The sequence below is a fragment of the Macrotis lagotis genome, chromosome 1 (genome assembly GCF_037893015.1).
Source record: "Macrotis lagotis isolate mMagLag1 chromosome 1, bilby.v1.9.chrom.fasta, whole genome shotgun sequence".
In the NCBI taxonomy this organism is placed as follows: domain Eukaryota; kingdom Metazoa; phylum Chordata; class Mammalia; order Peramelemorphia; family Peramelidae; genus Macrotis; species Macrotis lagotis.
The window spans coordinates 181055779-181073812 of record NC_133658.1 but is presented as its reverse complement, the minus strand read 5'-3'; the positions used below and the strand labels follow the sequence as shown (position 1 = coordinate 181073812).

At 43.7% G+C, this 18034-nt stretch overlaps 1 protein-coding gene across 2 annotated transcripts in view; it reads right to left on the bottom strand.

The window, feature by feature from the left end:
* The window catches only part of JAG1 (jagged canonical Notch ligand 1), a 42821-nt gene extending 27013 nt beyond the window's left edge, over positions 1–15808 (bottom strand). Inside the window, exons 1-3 of one of the 2 annotated variants that reach the window (XM_074209440.1) lie at positions 15341–15808; positions 14512–14817; positions 3885–3936 (exon numbers count right to left, since the gene is read on the bottom strand). In XM_074209440.1, the coding sequence (XP_074065541.1) occupies positions 3885–3936; positions 14512–14817; positions 15341–15418 (436 nt within the window). In that variant the 5' untranslated portion in view covers positions 15419–15808. Of the gene's footprint in view, positions 1–3884; positions 3937–7243; positions 13262–14511; positions 14818–15340 lie in introns of those variants that run through there. The other variant, XM_074209441.1, reaches the window with a different exon arrangement.
* Positions 15809–18034: the final 2226 nt, after the last annotated feature.

Here is an 18034-nt window from a genome sequence, read left to right as displayed (position 1 = left end):
TCATTAAAGTGCCCATAAACAGAACAGCTTGCAGATAAATTTTTACTAGCTTAAATCAAATTTTTGCAAATAAACACAGCTGAAAGAATGGCAAAAATGTTGGTTTATTAAGCTGTTTTTGCTCCGCAGGTTCAATTAGTGAGTGCAGTGGGCCTCAGGCCCTTCAATATCCTAATAAGGGAACACATATAATCTCTGGAGACGTGGCCAAAAAAGTCTTACACTGTTTTGTTTATACCTGCCTATCAGGAGCTGTAACAGTCCTGGGAGAGTGAATTTAGTGACATTTAGTTTTCAGTTGACAATACTCCATTCTGGCCAAGACATATTGTTCCAGTTATCACTTTAGAATCCTTAATGGATCTTTAGTAAGCGAGAAGGTCTATAAAAATAACTTTATACCTGCATGATTAATGTTTTCTTTGTGATATAGAACATGCAAGAAGCTCTCACCGCAAAGGACATGCCCTCTAGTAGCTGAGCTATTAGGTGCAGAAATTGTCTGCAGGCTTGAAACTTGCCTAAACATTTTTAAGTGATGGCCTGAAATAATATTTTGTGTCAGTTCAGAGCACTGTATAGATCTGGGGTATTTCACTTTGCAGTCCAAGCCTTATGACTGAAAAGGATCTGACACTGCTGTCTATGACCTGCTGGTAATCCTTGACTGCAATGGGAAGATTTATCATAAAATAACCAAAATATATCCTTGCAGAACAAGGAAAGGGGAATAGTTATCAAAGTAAAAATCTGTTCCATCATATTAAGCATAACCCTGGGACCAATGGAAATGTTGGAGAGGGGGCCTTTGGGAGGGGGCATTGACACAAGATAAGCAAAGATAAGCTTTAAAGAAAAAAATTGTCTTGGGTTTTACATTTTCATATTTATTAAGAATTACAATAGAATTGAAACCATTTACCCTCCCTGAAATAAAAATATGGAACCCTTATATAAAACAGTCTTGTAATCTAATAAAAACACTGTAATGGGATTGATGACAAGAAACCAGCCTCAGAACCTACTCTAAAAGGAGTTCATGTAAACACTTTATTTCCCTTGGACCAGGTCCTTATAAGTGACATGCTTATTCCAGAATCAGGGGTAGTCAGAATGCTGAAGATTCAGAACAATTATTTAGTATTTGTAGCCTTTTTGTTAATTTAGATCCAGACACAGAAAGTTGACCTGCTCTGAAGGAAGCTAATTCAATTAAGAGAGACTGTTAAATTGACATCAATTTTAAAAAATTTAGACAGGACAAAGAGGAAAAAAAAAATAAAACCTTAACCTCACTCTTCAAGGTTGAAGAGCAGAGTTTAAATTACAAACACTCAACAGGTGGAAAATAATAGCAACTTATCTTTAATAAATACAAGTCTTAAAGTAGTATTTTCTTCTTATCCTCACATCCCCTTTTACTTTGGGAACTTTTAACAAAAGATTTCAGGCCAAAGCATGAAGAATAAGTGGGTTAAGTAACTTTTGTCAGAATCTGGACCATAGAGAATCATATATTTCTGACTTCACTGGAGACTAGTGAGGCAGATAAATAGTATATACATCTAGGCTTGGAACCAGGAATACCCAAGTATGAATCCAGCTTCAGACTCTTATTAGCTATGCTACCCAGAACAAATCACTTAACCTGTCTGCCTCACTTTCCTCAACTGTAAAATGATAATAATAATAATAATAATAATAATAATAATTGTATCTCTTTAGAACTGTTGTAAAGATCAAATGACATAATAGTTAAAATATATACTAGCCTTCCCATGCCTGGAAAATAGGAATAATGATGCCTAAAAGATTATTATGCAGATTTTTTTTAAATGAGTGTTTAAAACTTTGCAGACCTTTATGTTTAAATGCTACCTCTTATGCTTAATATGTTAATGGTTTCAAAATTTTTTAGAGGTTAAAAAGCTAGGCATGAATTCAGAGAGATTTGAATTAGAAATTTTTTAAAAAAATCACTTGAGAGATAGTACAATACTGGATAAGGAGCTAGAGCCTTCAAGGCAGGATCACTAAGTTGAAATACTGTCTCTGAAACCTATAAATTTCTCATTGCCCCAGGAACAGGTACCAATCCATATTAGTAAAGAGAGTTTACTCTTGAAGAATTTCCTATCTCAGTGAAATCATAGATCCAGTGGGGGGTGGGGGTGGGGTATGGAGAATGGGACAGGAGTAGGGGAGAAACACATACATATACACACAGAGTAAGTGAAACTTATAAGATAGGTTAATGCAATATTGTTAAACTTGGTTCCAATGATATGAAGAAGAAAATAAGCTGAACTGACTGGTACAAACTAAGTTTGTTATGTTAATCATACTAGTATTGGTTGTTTATTAGTAGCTACAGTTTTAAAAAATCTTTAACTAAATAAAACATTTTCTCCCTAGTCTCCTCCTTTAATCTCTCCCCATCCTACCTATCAGCATAATATCTGATAAGGCAGCAGTGATGTGTGTGTGTGTGAGAGAGAGAGAGAGAGAGAGAGAGAGAGAGAGAGAGAGGTATGTTCTTTAATAATATACTTTCATTTTGACAAAAGTAAAAGCTTGCCATCCCGAATAAATGATTGACTCTGAAGTTATCCAGTCAAGATGAGCAATAACTATACTGTGAGAACTTAAGCCAGCTACATGTTATTATTCCATCAATAGTTAACACAGAGTTCTCCAAAATAAGATTCCCTACCATCTCAGAATCTAGCAGAAATTCCTGATTACCAGCAGATTTTACTCAGAAGAGAAGTAAAGCAAAGGGAAAAGACTGAAGGTGGTGCCAGTGATAACCTAGAGGATGGAAGGCATTCAAACTGAGTAATAAATATCTGAAGATTCCTAAGAATAAGAAAACATAAGGCAATTAGAATACAGTATCTTATTTGAGAGACAAGATATGCAAAAATTATCCCTATTTTAGAGATAAGGAAACTAAAGCTCATATGTTAGAGGACTTGCCAGGAAATACAATAATGCACCAAGAGACTTATTCTGAATACATAAGACAGACCTTTTCTTAAAGTTTTACTTTGGAGATTTTTTACTAGCAAAGTGGAACTCACTTGTAAGAAGTGGTACAAGAATGAAAGCAATAATCAATTACAGTTAGAAAGGGGATGCTGCTGTAATTGAAATATTCCACCACTTTTGAGCCAAAATAGAAAAACTCACCCCACCTGTTTTGACAAGCACTCTTGCATTGATCAAGGTTTCATGAAGAGAGAGATAATTAGGAACTTTTTCAAAAACCAAAGGAATGGAGAGTGTGGAAATATAGCTTTGGAGAGATGTTTTATGTCATTTTAATAAGGGATTTTACTGCAACCTGAGACAACCCTGGAAACACTTGTCTCTGAAATTTACTTTATTTGATACTTTACAAACTCCTTTTGAAGATTATCCTTTTGAGAACAGATGAGAAGACATTCAAGACCATGTTGATAAAGAAGACAATGTAACATCCTTTAGGTAGTATGGGTAGGACAAGTAGGTTTATCATTATTCTTTATGGTCCAAGAAAAGTGATACTTAACCCATTCTTCACTAATTTGATCGTTTAAAAAAAGACAAGTGTAAAATTTTTTTTAAGATTTATTCCTCAAAGCAGCCTAAATTGAATACTGACTTAAGAGTTACATACATCTTTTGACCTGGAAGGACCTCCCTGGCTACAGTGTCAATCAAGCTCACGGCAGGAGAAATGGGGGTAGAGGGAGTGACCAGATCAGCCAGAGAGAAAATGATTCCACCTGGGGGTGAGAGAAAATTGTGAATGGCACATAAGATCTTAAATGACCGATTCAGTGAAGTGAGCAAGCCCAGGAAGTGTTTTTGTAGAGTTGGTCTAATCATGTAATACTTACTATTGGTGTCATTGCTGTAATCCCAAGCTTCCACAAGCAGAGTGTAGGATCTCTGTAAAACAGACAAAAGAATAAATGTAGCAATTCCAAAGGCAGGGAATATTGGACAGCTGCATAATTCTCCTGTCTACCACAAATGCCATTTTAATCAGAAAGTCCACCCAAAAATGGTATATGTGATCCATTTAGATTGTGTCTGTTTTAAATTTAAAACTAAGCAACAGATTTTCACTAAAGACAAACTCTCCTAACCCCTTAAGCTACCTTATCCAGAATGATAAACAGGACCTTTCACCTTCCTGAGCTCATTATTGTCATCACTAATGCATCTCATGGGCTTAATCAGGAAATGCCACCTTGCTATAGACTGACACTTGGTATATAGTTTTCCCAAATGTGCTGGGCCCTAACCATGGCGCAAAAGAAAAGCAGACAATGAATTTATTCTAAACTAACAGGTATTTGTCCAGAGAGGGGAAAAAAAAATCCCTACACAGTGAAAAGTAAGGGGCATTGCTAAGATTACACACTGAACCCTGGCTGGGCAATCTCTAGAGACCTTTTTTCCTTTTCAGCACCCCTTTGAAAGCTGTGTCTGTGCTAGACCATCACTGCTCCCACAAGTATCAGGTAACTAAAGGAAAGGACTGATGAATCTTGGAACTAAGAGGGGAGGGGTTAGGGGAAAAGAGAGACTTTGTGAAACAAAGCCTGGAGAAGGGAGGGGTGGTGAAGGGGGGGGGAGGTGAATATGAAAAAAAAAAAGAAAACTATAAACCTAAGGGTCATATTAATAGATGAAACTATCTGTCAATGCAATCTAACATTCTAATAATAATCATGAGCATCCACCAACTGGGCAGACTCCTTAGAAACTGGAAATGTGCCAACTATTATATGGAAGGTACTTTTTATCTCTAGTTCTAAAATTGAAGAAAAGAAAAAAGGGGGGGGGAGAGAGAGAGAGAGAGAGAAAGATCCCTATACCCAATTCATTAGCAAATTTCCACCTTTACTTCAATCTGGTTAAATCTTTACTAGTGACTCCACCATAAAGTCAGTCACAAACTCCAGGCTTAAATAAACTTTCTGCTATTTTGGTACTGGGAAAGTGAGTATTTGGAGGGAAAGAGGAGAGAATTTTAAAGTCTCCAAATCATAAGAATTGGTTTATTTACTTAACATGTACTTGATCTGCCCTAGTTAGATATCAACCATTTGTGATAGTGGAATACATCAATGAAATATTATTTTACTAGAAACAAACAATGATTTAAGTAGGAAAAGTAAACGCCTGGAAGGTGTAGGCAGAAAGCTAACTAAGATTTAAAGCAAGCCTTATTTCTCACGACATGATACAACCTGTAGTCTTTTGAATGGAAATCTATTTAGTGATAGGCACTGCCCTGGAATATGGCCTAAATATGTTTCATATTTAAAGATGACTGGGATTCCATTTCCTTTACTGATAACTGTGGGAAAATGCTTAGAAAAGTAAGCATAGGCAGGCATGTCGAGGCAGGGCCTCACCTCTTGTGTAGTGGCTATCAAGTCAAGACTATTTGTTATTGTTAATATTTTATTAGTGAAAGTTACACCTTATTTAAAGCCTCTTAAAATTTCTTGGGATTTCCTACAAGATCACAGGAGTTTCTCAGAGCAGTAACAATCTGTGATTTCAATAGTCAAATGAGAAAAAGATCTAAGACTGAAAAAAATAAAATTAAGGCACAAAACTTTGTCTTTTAATGCTATAATTAAGCCCTCCATTTTCTGGCACTGTGGCAGGCTACCTGTGCCCTTCACCTTCCTATCAACAATGTGGATATAATTAATCTTTTGATTAAAGGCAATGATACTAAACGTTTTGAAACTTCCACAAGCATTAAAAGATCTTTACCATTTTTTTTAAAGCCAAAAAATATACACAGGAATTGGCTGATATAAAGTAGCTTATTTTGCAGCTATTAATACAAAAGTTATTTTCCTGTAGGTCCTGCTTGCATAAGCCCTTAGGAAGATCAAATACATAGTCTACCTAGTTTTCTGAGTTACTGACTTGGTTCTTGAGAATTGTTTACCAACACCTCCCCACCCTGAGGGAAAGGAATGGCAAAAACCTGTGGCAAAAATCTCACATACCTGGCATAATAATTTTTCAAACAAGTGACTAAGTTTTACTTTTGAATGTATCTCTTTCTCCATTTTGGCTATGAAAAAGAAATTTTATCTTAATCTTACCACATTACCATTTAATGGTTTCAGTTAAATTTGGAACTCAAGGAACTTTAGAATCTGAAAGAAATAGTGCTGGGGGTTTTTGTCTTTCCTACCCTTCCCCTCTCCCACTCAGTTTAGTTCAATTCAGACCCTTAATTGTCTGTCACCTGGACCATGTCAATAGCCTTCTCATTGATCTCCCTACCTTCATTCTTCATCCTCTCTGTCTACTTACATTACTGCCAAATTGCTATTCCAAATGCAAAGGACTAACCATAACTACTCTCCTACTCAAGACGTTTTCTAAAATAAAATACAAACTTTCGTTCAGTATTTTAAAGTCCTTCTCAATCTGTCTCCAATTTAATCTTTGTAAACTGATTTCACAGCACTCCACTTCTCTAAAACTATATTCCAGTCAAATAGGCCCATTTCAAATTACTTCTCATACACAATATTCCATGGGCCAACTCTTATGTTTTCCCATAAATTGCATCCTCCTATCCCCCCCCCCCCACTATCTCCAGGCTGGGAAGATACCAAGAATCCCCAATTCCCCTTAAGGCTCAGCTCTTGTGTCACTTCTTATCCTAGGATTTTCCTGTTATACCCTTCCCCCTCTCTCACTAGTTGTTGGTGCTCTCCCCTCTCCATATCACTTGAATATATTTTATCATTACTTATTTGTGAAAATGTTTTCCCACCACTTCCATCCCCAATCAAGGAATACCAAGGGTTTTCATTTTTTTCTACCCCATCTTCTAGCACACCGTAATGGAGACCTAGCATGCATTAAACAAATATTTGTTGGACTGATTATACACGCAAAACAAAATTATCAACTCAGAATACTATTATCACAGAATGTGCCCCTTGGAAAGGTATATTTCTCTCCAAAAGTCTTAAGTTTTGAGAATCTATGTGCTTCATGGGCTCCAAGGAAAGGTTTCTCACCCTCCCTCTTCATCTGTACCTCCCCTCCTCTCTACACTCCCCCCACCCCACTCTATAGATCAACAACTAAGATATCTTAGGAATGACTACTAAGGCTGAAGAAGTTTGATTTTTCCCATGCCCACCCCTGACCTCTGCCCATCCCCAAATATACATTCAGACACAAAAATTCCCAGATCATCTACCTTATTCCTTGGCCACAAATCAGCAGTGAACTATGATAAAGTCACACCCAATTAGCCACTGTAAATCTGACCTAGACCAGAGAGCAGAGATTCTGAGATTCTAGGAGACCAAAGCAGATTTTAAAAGAAACATCCAACAAGCAGTATGTAAATGTTCAAACCTTAGTAGTTTAATGAATATCCCAAGGGGAGAGGAACCCCACCCTACTCTTAAATACCTCGCATTAAAGCTAGGAAAATAAAGGAACATTACTTTCAGTAGAATGTGAAGTCCAACTGTTTGAGGGGTCATTCTCATAAAACTTAGGAATTTCAGAACCCTTCCACCTCTTAAAACACAATAACTACTGACACATTCATCAGTGAGAGAACTCTTCTAAACAACAACTTAAATCTTCATCTCTTAGAAATCCCATTTCCCCCAGAGCCAGCTGGGGTTCAAACATTCAACTGTGGTTCTATCTTAGAAGGATTTCTCACTTCCCTACCTCTAAATTCAACCAAGGGTTATAGAGTTGGGGTCCTCCCCATTTTCCAGAAACAACAGCCTAGAGGCAAAGCTAGCTAGGGTAGTTTATAGTTTCTGAATATGTTTGCAAAGTGAATGATCAACACTTGTGTAGTGAAGTGAGTTTTTTCAGGATCCCTTTTATAACACTAGGGGCAGGAACTTTTTGTGAAGTACTGAGAAGAAAAGCAGAAGTAGTTGCTAAAGGGGAGATAAGAGTAGGTTGAGGGAATTCTCCCTCCTCTAAATCCACAAGAAACTGGTGACAAATTAACATCAAAGTTTAGTGCAGTCATAGGGAAATGAGCAAAGCCAGGTTTTTCCAGGCCTCCAAAACAGAGACTGCGAAGTTATCACCGAGTGACCAGTTATTTTGAAGGCAAAGTTACTCACCAACTAGTACTTTTATTCCAACCAAATCATTCCTCTGTGGAATGAGCCCTGCATGTGTAGGTCTTTGCTCCCTGATGCTGCTCAGAGACAAAGTACATTTAGATGCCACAAGTTAGTTTCTTGGCATTGCCGGGGGAGGGGGCAAATAAATTAAAAAAAAAAAAACGGTAATGGTCTTAAGTTTCCTCTCACCAGCTACAGACAAAACAAAGCTATAGTCAAGAACTTTAAGCACTGCTGCCCCTCACCCCTTGCCAAAGTGATGGACATGAAACGTACTGATATCCAAACTGTGGGCTTGCTGTAGCCAATAAAACCAGACCCAGCTCTGATCTGGCAAGCCTGTTAGAATAATGAGCATCCTGTGAATACCTAATGGGTTGAAGCTGCCATTGTGTGAAGTCAGTCCACGGTATGTCTGGGAGCTGGGCTCTGCTGAGTCTACTGCTGCTTCCTGTTGCTTGTCCTGTATTAGCATTATTTTTGGATGGGCCCCATTATGTTCTGTAATCCTCCCTGCAGTCAATATGACCATGCTATTGTTCTTGGTTAATATTAGCCAGCACTGCTTCTGTCTGGGTGGCCTAGCATGCATTAACCCAACAATGCCTCAAAGATTTCAAATCCATTTTTTCTCTCCTATTTTAACTTTATAGAATACATCTAAAATTTTAAATAGACTGTAGTGGTAAAAATTGATTTCAGTTTCCGAGTCCTGGACACTGCAATAGAACTTTATCTGATTACAAAGTTTTTTTTTTTTCTCATGAAATCCCACCACAGCAGACCCCCAAAGTCATCCTATAGGCTCTAAAAAATGTACTATTCTTGCTTCCATCATTATCCCTACCTGTTTAAAAAGCATCCCACTGATAATTAAATGCACTAGTTACAAAAGGGTGGCAAGGTTAATAGATAGAATACCTAGAAGCCAGCCAAGCACAACACTTCGGTTCACATAGAGCAAGCCTGGACAAGAAGCCCTTCTACTTATTTACCAAAAGTACAGGAAAACTGGGTTGAGCTGGTAAAGGACTCGGAATGTTTGACTATTTACAAACCACTTTAACCACTTCTCGCCACATTTTTGAATTTCTTCTACACCATACCAGTAATGAATGTTATTTACATTGTAAAAACAAGGACCACAGGGCTTAAAAGTGCCATTCAGTCATTGGAAACCAGTGGCAAGGTTTCTTTGGTCCTAAGGACCAAGGTAGGCTATTTCTGAATCCTAACTTTTCTAGAATCATCTCCTACCTCCAGAGAGGACAGTGTAAAAAGGGCAGCAATCACAAAACTGTTCTTTCAGATGCATTCTATTGGTATTCTGTACAACACCAGAGAACTGTTATTAGTCCTCCACATGGGCTGTATTTGAGCTCGACTCATATTTCCAAAGTAATATCATTTCACAGATTTTGAAGCAGAGATGACCTACTGAAGTCAAATGAGGTTGTAAGTCTTAACAAGGCAATTCATAAAAGGAAGTCTTCCCACAATGATTTTCTGCATATCCATGGATTAAGTGGATCATTCGATCTGTTATACTTTCTCCTCAATTGAGACTATTCTTTAAGGCTTAGGCATAATCAAATTCTGGACATACCACGATTGTCCAATAAATGTCTAGCACTATCATTGCACATGCATCCTTTCTCAGCCTTCTGTTTGCATTCCTGCTTTGGAAGCAGAAAGTGGGGGGAGGGGAGGGGGAGAGAAGAGAACAGGCTCTTGTTGCCTTGGCTACTTTTTTGATAACTTTTTTTTCCCATGCTAAACTCTTTCCCTTTGCCCTTCTGCTGCGGAAGGTCTTGAAGTCATTACCATTGGGTATAAAACTTTCCAGCACTGGATACATTTAAGTGCTTCTAGCTAATCTGATCTTTTGGTAGTTTGTGCATTTAAGTAGCAACTAGTGGTTGGTCCTTTACCTAGATATTCTTTGCACAAATCATTTTGTAGATTTTTTTTAACCAAAAATTCCCTGGCGAATAATGGTGGGTTGTAAATTCATTTAATTGATTAGAGGTTTGAATTAAGTTGCTAGGAAACAGGGCAACAGACTAACAGGAAGGGAAAGAGTGAACAGGGAAACCGGCACCTGAGCTAGCAAGAAAAGAAACATAGTAAACTTAATTGTCTTAAAAATGAATGGGTTTGACAAAACACTTCCACAGACACCTTAGCTCAATCATCTCCAAAAGAAGGGCAATCCATAACTTTCTTTTCCATCATTTCCCTTAAGCCTGTGGCTGTTTCTAATGCAAGAAAAACAAAACAAAACACCAACAAAACAAAACTCAAAACAAAACCCCCCCAACCTACTTGTTCACACTTGTGTTTTTAGAGGTAACTTGTTTGGGCAAAGTATGTTTAACATCTCTATGTATGTTAAGCATCTTGCCGGGAGCATGCACATGCCTCATATGTTTGTATGCATTGTAATTGTTTGCATACATCCCACGAAACACTTGACAGATTTCTGGGACAGACTAGCTGAAATCCAAAAGGACTGGTTCAGAAATGTCAAGTTTATGTAAATGTAAGTTACAGACAGAACTTCTGGGAACTAGATCCCAGTGTGGAAAGGGAGTAAAATTACTTTAAAATTAAAATTTTAGCAGTCTGTGTTTCTACATACAGGGTTCCAGAGTGTAGTAGTTGGGTCATTCATTCATTCATTCACAAAATATGCATACAGCAGGTCAAAGTCGGCAGCCTCACTGATACACAGAGCTCATAACTTAAATGATTTATCTTTAACAATTAAGTTGATCTTTGCAATTACTTTTAAATGCTGGGTCAATGTTATCAGTATTTAATAAAGTGTTAAGTCAGGCAAGAGAAAATTGAACCTTATGTAAAATTTAAATAAAAATCAATTCTAAATGGTGTGTGTGTGTGTGTGTGTGTGTGTGTCTGTCTGTCTGTCTTCTCAGGGCCAAGAAAGTCCGATGCTAACTAGCAGAATGTCTTCATCAATACAATGTAATGTGTTAATTTTCTGGACATCTAAAAGAGGCAATTATAAGATCACAGGTTTAGCACTGCAAGAGACCTCAAAAGACCATCTAGTCCAACCCACCCCCTGATTTTATAGTTACAAAGGTTGTAAATGGCAGTGCTAGAATTTGAAATTGAGTCAGTTTTCTAATTCCAAATTTAGCCATCTTTTCCAATGCACTATACTGCTTTCCCAATAGATTTTTTAATAAGCAGCCACTAACTGGGAAGCAGTATAACTTTGGGGATATAATTTAACAAGTTTTATTGGTTACAAAATGATTTGCCATCTTCTTGTTTAACTGAATAAGGGACATTATTATGAGATGTGAGCTCCCTTTTTCAAAATCAGAAACCTGGATGTTTCTCAAAGAAAAAAGTTTGCATGAATCTGAAAGCATAAAGTTAATAACTTAAAAAATAAATAAAATCATGAAAATGGGGTCAAAGAAGACTAAGCCAAGTAAGTGTAACAAAATCCTTATGGCAGTCAGTCCAAACTTTTAGTGAGCTTAATATATTAACACTGGAATGTGTTTTTGCATTTCATATCTTGCTAAATCACTTCCACTTCTTCCTCTCCAGCGCTGGAAAACCCTTGTTTGATCAAGGTCATTATCAAAATGAAATTCCTACACTTACAGAACTTATTTCACTCTAGTGGCAATAAAGTCATACCCTGAACAAGTCCCGCTAGGCCAACACTTTCAAGACTGTCCTTTAAGTCTAAAGCCTGTTTTATGATTATTGAATCTCCAGGTCAGGAGAATGATTAAGCACCTTTTATTTCAAAACTAGTATAAATATCTTGCTAACCACACTTGGAGATTCAAGGGAAACTCCCAACCTTTACACTTTCAAATTATGCTTTAAGAAAAATAAACCTCAAACTTCCCATTTCAAACATCAATCAAGGGAATAAGCATGAAACTTACCTATACTTCCTGGATAATTTTAGGAATGTTTTAGAGAAGAACTTTCTTGGAGGTGGGGGAGACGTGTGAGAAAAAAGGAAGACACAAGGGTTTGGAACTCCTGAAATAAAAATTAAATCATTTTTCTGCCCTAGAATGCTTCACTTCTGGTCTTCCCTGTTTCTATGAAGAACTAGAGTTATCCTCTCTAGTTCCCAAACTGTCATAAGCTATAAAATGAAGTTAGGTTCCCCAAACAAGGAAGACATTACCACCTTTCAGAGAAACCTCACAGCTATAGTTTAGTCTTAGTTAATAATTTTGTTTGACTAGGGAACATAAATAGAAATGTCCTTTGGCCAGATTTCCTGGATTTGTCCCCAAAGTCCATCTAACTCCATCCTCCAACCTGTGTACCTGTATTCAAGTCATAAATTCAGGATGGGGAAGAAGTCTCAGAGGTCATCTAATCCCACCCAGAGGAGGCTCAAGGGCTGTGACTTGTCCAAGGTCATACATACATCCTGCTGAAAGGTTTTGAACACTATCCCTTTGACTCTGAAGAAGGTTCTCTTTAGCAAGCAACACAGCTCTGTTCAAGTCACTGTGAACTCCTGAGCAGTAGAAAATGAGTTTACAGTATAAGTTTTGTTCAGAGATTTTTCTTTTGCAAAAGGGGAAGAAAAAAGGACATCTATTCTAGACGAACCTGCCCTTCAGAAATGTCAAATCCCAAAGCAGTAGCAGCACCGAAGACTTTGGCAGAACTTCAAATACCACAGATTTTTATAAAACTTCTTATCCGTTTGATGGCATATTTGATAACAGTTTTATCTCCTTTCAAGCACACACACAAATGAGGGAGCCCGATGATGGTTCCAACAGAGAATACTTTTGTTCGTTACACTTTGTAATACTATCTCCTGAAAATGTGGACTTTATTTCTTCCAACCACTTTCCAGAGGCGGAAGTACACCACCCTCTCCAGGGCTCTGACGGTGGGGGAGAGAGGGGTGGAGGAGAGGGGTGGAGGAAAGGGGGGGGGGGGATCACAGCTTGAGACTCTCAAGGACCACAGGTAGGCGGCAGCAGAGGGCACAATTCTAGAGCACATGGCAGAATGCATTCTTCCTAGTAACTGAATCCTTCCAGCATCCAGTGGGGCCGACCCAAACCTTTGGAGCCCTCCCATTGGTGCCTGGTCTGTCCCAACCCCTGAATATCCCCACCCCCATCCCCCTAATATCCAAAGTTCCCACCTCCCGGCGGTTTCTAGAGATTTCAGAGTGTGCCGTATATCACAAGTTTTTCTTCTAAGTTTTTTTTTGTAAGAGAAACCATCGTTTTGGAAGAGGGGAGACAGTTGCAAAAAGTGTCATTTTTACTGCCTACGACTGCATTGGATGGCAGAAAATATAAGGGACCCCTTGCCCCATTGCCCCCAATAGATAATCATTTGGGGAGACCTTTATTTTTAAAAGGGGGGAATGCCATCCAAAAGTCCGGTTAGGGGCGCAGCCCCTTCCCAGGCCGGGTCACCTCCCTGGGAGCCGCGTCTCCTGGGGATGGAAGGTGGAGGCTGTCTCGGTGCTTCCTCGCGGAGCCTCCCAGAGCCTCCCAGAGCACATGGTCCCAGGCTCCACCTCCTCCTCTCTGCGGGCTGCACGGAGCAGGGAAGTTTGCAAAACACAGCTGTTCCGGGGAGCCGGAGGACGCGAACACGAAGCCTGGCGGCGGGGCCGGAGGAGAAGGGGGCGCGGGGCCGGGGCGCGGGGAAGCTCAAAGCCCGGGGGTCTCCCCGGCCCCGGCGGCCGCCACGAGGGGGGCGACGATCCCCGCGGGCCGGCCCCGAGCTGACAGCCCGGTCCCAGCAGGGAAGCCTCCCTGGGAGAAGCGGGAAACAGGGCTCCCTCTCCTCCTCCTCCTCCTCCTCCTCCTCCGCGAGGACACACCCCGGCCGCTCACGGAAAGGGGAGGATGCCAACTCGGACGCGTCCCCGTGCCATAACTGCGCTTTCCCCTCTCTGCTGCACTCCACTCAAAGGGTTAAAAACACACCGAACCCACCCGTTCACACTGAACTCCTGACCCCCGCTTCCCTGCAGGGCGGGGGCGAGGGAGGGGAGAGGGGAGACCTCGTTCCACAAGGCTCCGAAGCGCGCAGGGCTGTGCCGTGACCCCCCTCGCCCCCGCGTGATTTTTCCTCTTACCCCTAGCGCCCCGGGCAAGCCGGCCCAGGCTCCCTCACCCCGCGGGCTCGGGGACGCGAGGCGCCGCGAAGCCCCCTTCATCCAGCCCTCTCCGCGGGGAGCTGGCGCTTTCACCGACTCCCGTGGGGATTTCCGCGGGGGGCTCGGCCACGATTTCACCGCCCTCCCTCGCTTCCCCGCGGGGGGCTGAGGGCCGGAGCCCTTTAAGCCCCCTGCCCGGAGGCGCCGGGGACTCACCGGCCAGGCGAAGCTGAAGGGCAGCACGATCCGGTGCCTTTCGCTGCTCCGGCTCGACTTCAAGTTAAAAGTATTCCCTCCGAGGACCGGGGTGGACCCGGACCCGAAGCTGCAGGGGCCCCCCGCCGTCACGCGGGACTGGTACTCCTTCAGGCAGACCTTGAAGTAAGTCTCGCACTCGTCCCTGGCGCATTTTCTGTCCTCCGGACTTCGGGAGCCATGGCAGCAGTTCCCATTCTGCAGCTCCCCGTTCAGGTTCTGCATGGACAGGATCTCCAGCTCGAACTGCCCGGACGCTGAGGACACCTGTTGAGACCCCCCGGGAGGGGAAACCCCGAAAAAGTGAGGTGCGATCGAGAGCCAGGGGGTGGGTGAGGGGACAGGAAGGGAGAGGAACCCCGTCCCGCGGGCAGTCCGCGCCACTGGGAGATTCGACTGACAACTGGGGAACTACGGTGGGGTTTTTTTTTTTTGAGAATTAAAGAATCGAGTAGTCCGGGGGGGGGGGCGAGGGCACAAACCCCGGCCCACGCACAACCGAGACACGAAGTGGAAGGGATTGCTCTCCCTAAACCCGGAGCCGGGGCCGGGATGCCCGGGCGCCGCGCAAACGTCAAACCCAGTCCGGCGGAGGGGGGCAGAGCCGACCCGCCGCGCCGGGCAGCACCCACCCACGGGGCACAGCCGCGGGGCGACGAAACGCGCGGGTGACCCCGAGGGGGGTCCGAGCTGCAGGAGCTACCTGGCTGCCCTTTGCGAAAGTGACTAACGGGGCGGGGGGCCCGGAGGGAAGGCCGCCGCCCGCGCGCCCGCCCGCCGCGCCACGCACCTGGACGCGCAGGCACAGCAGCGCGATGAGCAGGCCGAGAGAGCGCTCCGTCCGGACGGGCGCCCGTGGCAAAAGCATCGCCTTTTCCTGTTCGCTCTGGGCCGGTGGCGGAGACTGTGGAGGCTGCTGCTGGGGCCGCCGCGTCCCGGCTGATATACTCCGCCGATTGGAGCATGCACGGCTGGAAGACAACACCACTTTTCAAAAGCCCTTTCAATAGCGTCTCGGTCCTGAATGCGAGAGTCCAGCCTCCTTTTATTATTCTGATGGCTTCTTCGCTTTTTTTTTTCCTGGCTCGCTCCCCCTCCTCCTCCTCCTCCTCCTCCTCCTTTTCCTCCTCTCCGGCCGCTCTCTTTTATTATGATGATTATTCGCAGCCTTTTATTCCCTTTCAGATCAGCTGCGGGGAGAAGGGGGGAGGGAGGGAGGGAAGGAAGGGGGGGAAGCCGCCGCTGGCTCGCAGGTAACACAATAACACGCGCCCGCCCGCGCCGCGCTCGCCCTCCGGCCCGGCTCACACACAGAAGAAGCCAGCGAGCCCGTCTGGGAGACGGCTCCTCACTCTAGCCGACCGCGGCGGCCGGGCGCATGCGCGCCTTATTAATATTCATGAGGGGGCGTGCCCGCCCGGAGACCTCCCCCCTCTCTACCCGGCGGGGAAGGAAGGAGGGGCCGCGAGCGCCTCCGCGGGCCGGGAAGGGGCGAGAGGCGCGAGTGGGGGAGTGGGGCGAGAGGCGGGGAGGGGGCGGACTGATTAGGAACGTGTGAGCATCGGCGTGACATGTGATCCCACGCGTGGGCCACCGCTTGGAACGCGCCGATGGGGCGGGTGGGGGGCACGCGGCGGGGCTCGCCCCTCGGTTTTCCCCGTCGGGCCGGGCCTCCCCTTCGGCCGCCCCGCGGGTGGGCCGTCCGGGGCCCCCTTCGAGAAAGCGTTCCCCGCGCGCGCGCGTGTCCGCCCCCGGCCTCCCCGGAGGTCCCCCACGGGCGGGCGCCGCGGAGCAGCCGGCTCCCCTCCCCCCGCGATCGCGGAGGGCACCCACCCACCCGCCTGGGCAGTGCGGGGGTCGCACCTGTGGGCGGCCTCCCAGCGCCCCGGAGCGGGCAGAGCCTGCGGCTGGCAGGAGCCCCGAGGGCAGGGTCGCCGGCCCCCGTGGGAGTGGGACGCTCCCCGAGCCTGACTTCTCTCTCAACACGGCCAGTAACAGCCGTCCCCCCGCATTTGAGGGAAGACGGCGCGGCTCCTTCTCTTTTCCCTGAGAAAATAAAACTCAGAAAGAAGGATAATCCTCTCCTTCTCCCAGGAGTTTGGAGGCTTTTAAGAAAATGGTTCTTTTTTGAGAAGCTCCGTTGGCGGGAGCCGGTCTTGGCGTAAATCCCGCAAAGGCAAGAAGTTTAGGGTTTGGGCCGTGGGGGAGGGAAAGAGATGTTCAAAACTAGCATCCCAAGACCTCACTGGGCTCCGCCTTCTTCCCAGCGCGGCTTCGGTGCTGCGGAGTCAGGTCTGTGAGACTTTCCGTGGGACAAGAGGAAATCACCTTCAACCTCCGGACTTGTCAAAGCCAGGGCTTGTTTTATGGCAGTGAGTTCAATGTGGTCATTTTTGTATAAAGTTCGAAACGTCCCCCCAAAATCCAGTCGCGCAGCTCATCACCCTCATAAAGCGGGCAGCCAGCTACCTGTGGGTCATCTCCTCGGATGCCCATGGAAAGGCAGGTTAGGAATGCGAGCTAGGTGGCGCAGTGGATAGAGCACCGGCCCTGGAGTCGGCAGGATCTGAGTTTGAGTTCAAATCCGACCTCAGACACTTAATAATTACCTAGCTGTGTGGCCTTGGGCAAGCCACTTAACCCAACTTGCCTTGCAACCCCCCCCCCCCCAAAAAAAGAATTCATGCAAATTGTAACTGAAAAATAATTCCAGCTTAATAAGAAAGCAGCTATGAGAATAATTGATGATTGCAATTTTGGTGCTTTATAGTTTTTATTTTGAAGTGCTTCTTTCCCTCTCATTCTCCCCACCCCTTTCCCCCTCCCCTTCCCCCTTTCTCTCACTCTCCTTCCCTCTTTCTCTCACTCTCCTTCCCTCCCCTCTTTTTCCCCTCCCTTCTCCCTCCACTCCACATCCTATCCTTATTAAGTTGGGTATTGACATTCGAGAGTTATGTTGAGAAACTTCAACAGTTAACCTGGGAGAGAAAGAAGACTTCCAGACCTCCACTTCCAAATCAGAGTAAACTGCCCCTTCTTTTCCCAGACTGTTTCCAGGCAGGTTAGCATTTGAAAGTTAAGTATTCCTTAGCCAAGCTAACTAATTCTCAGTGTTTCTCAGAACTGAGGAATGGCTATCAGAAGCAATTTAGAAACCACTTTTACCCGCCATCACTGAGTAATTGTTCATATTCCATAATCTCATTTAGAATTTTCTTACTAATATTCACTTAAACTATAGTGGAGGAAATATTAGAAAAACGTTATGTCAAATGTTATTTCCTTCTATGTAGGTCTTGAATATCCTGTGGGTATCTGATTTCCATGCCATTGTTATCTAGACTAGTTTCCATTATTGGGCCAGCTGGAACCTAATATACTGTAAGCTATTTTACTAGAGATGGAGATTAGCAATTCCTTCTGATGTATTTTGATATTCAGAGACAGATTTTTGACAGTTGTCACCCCAAAAACTATTCCATCA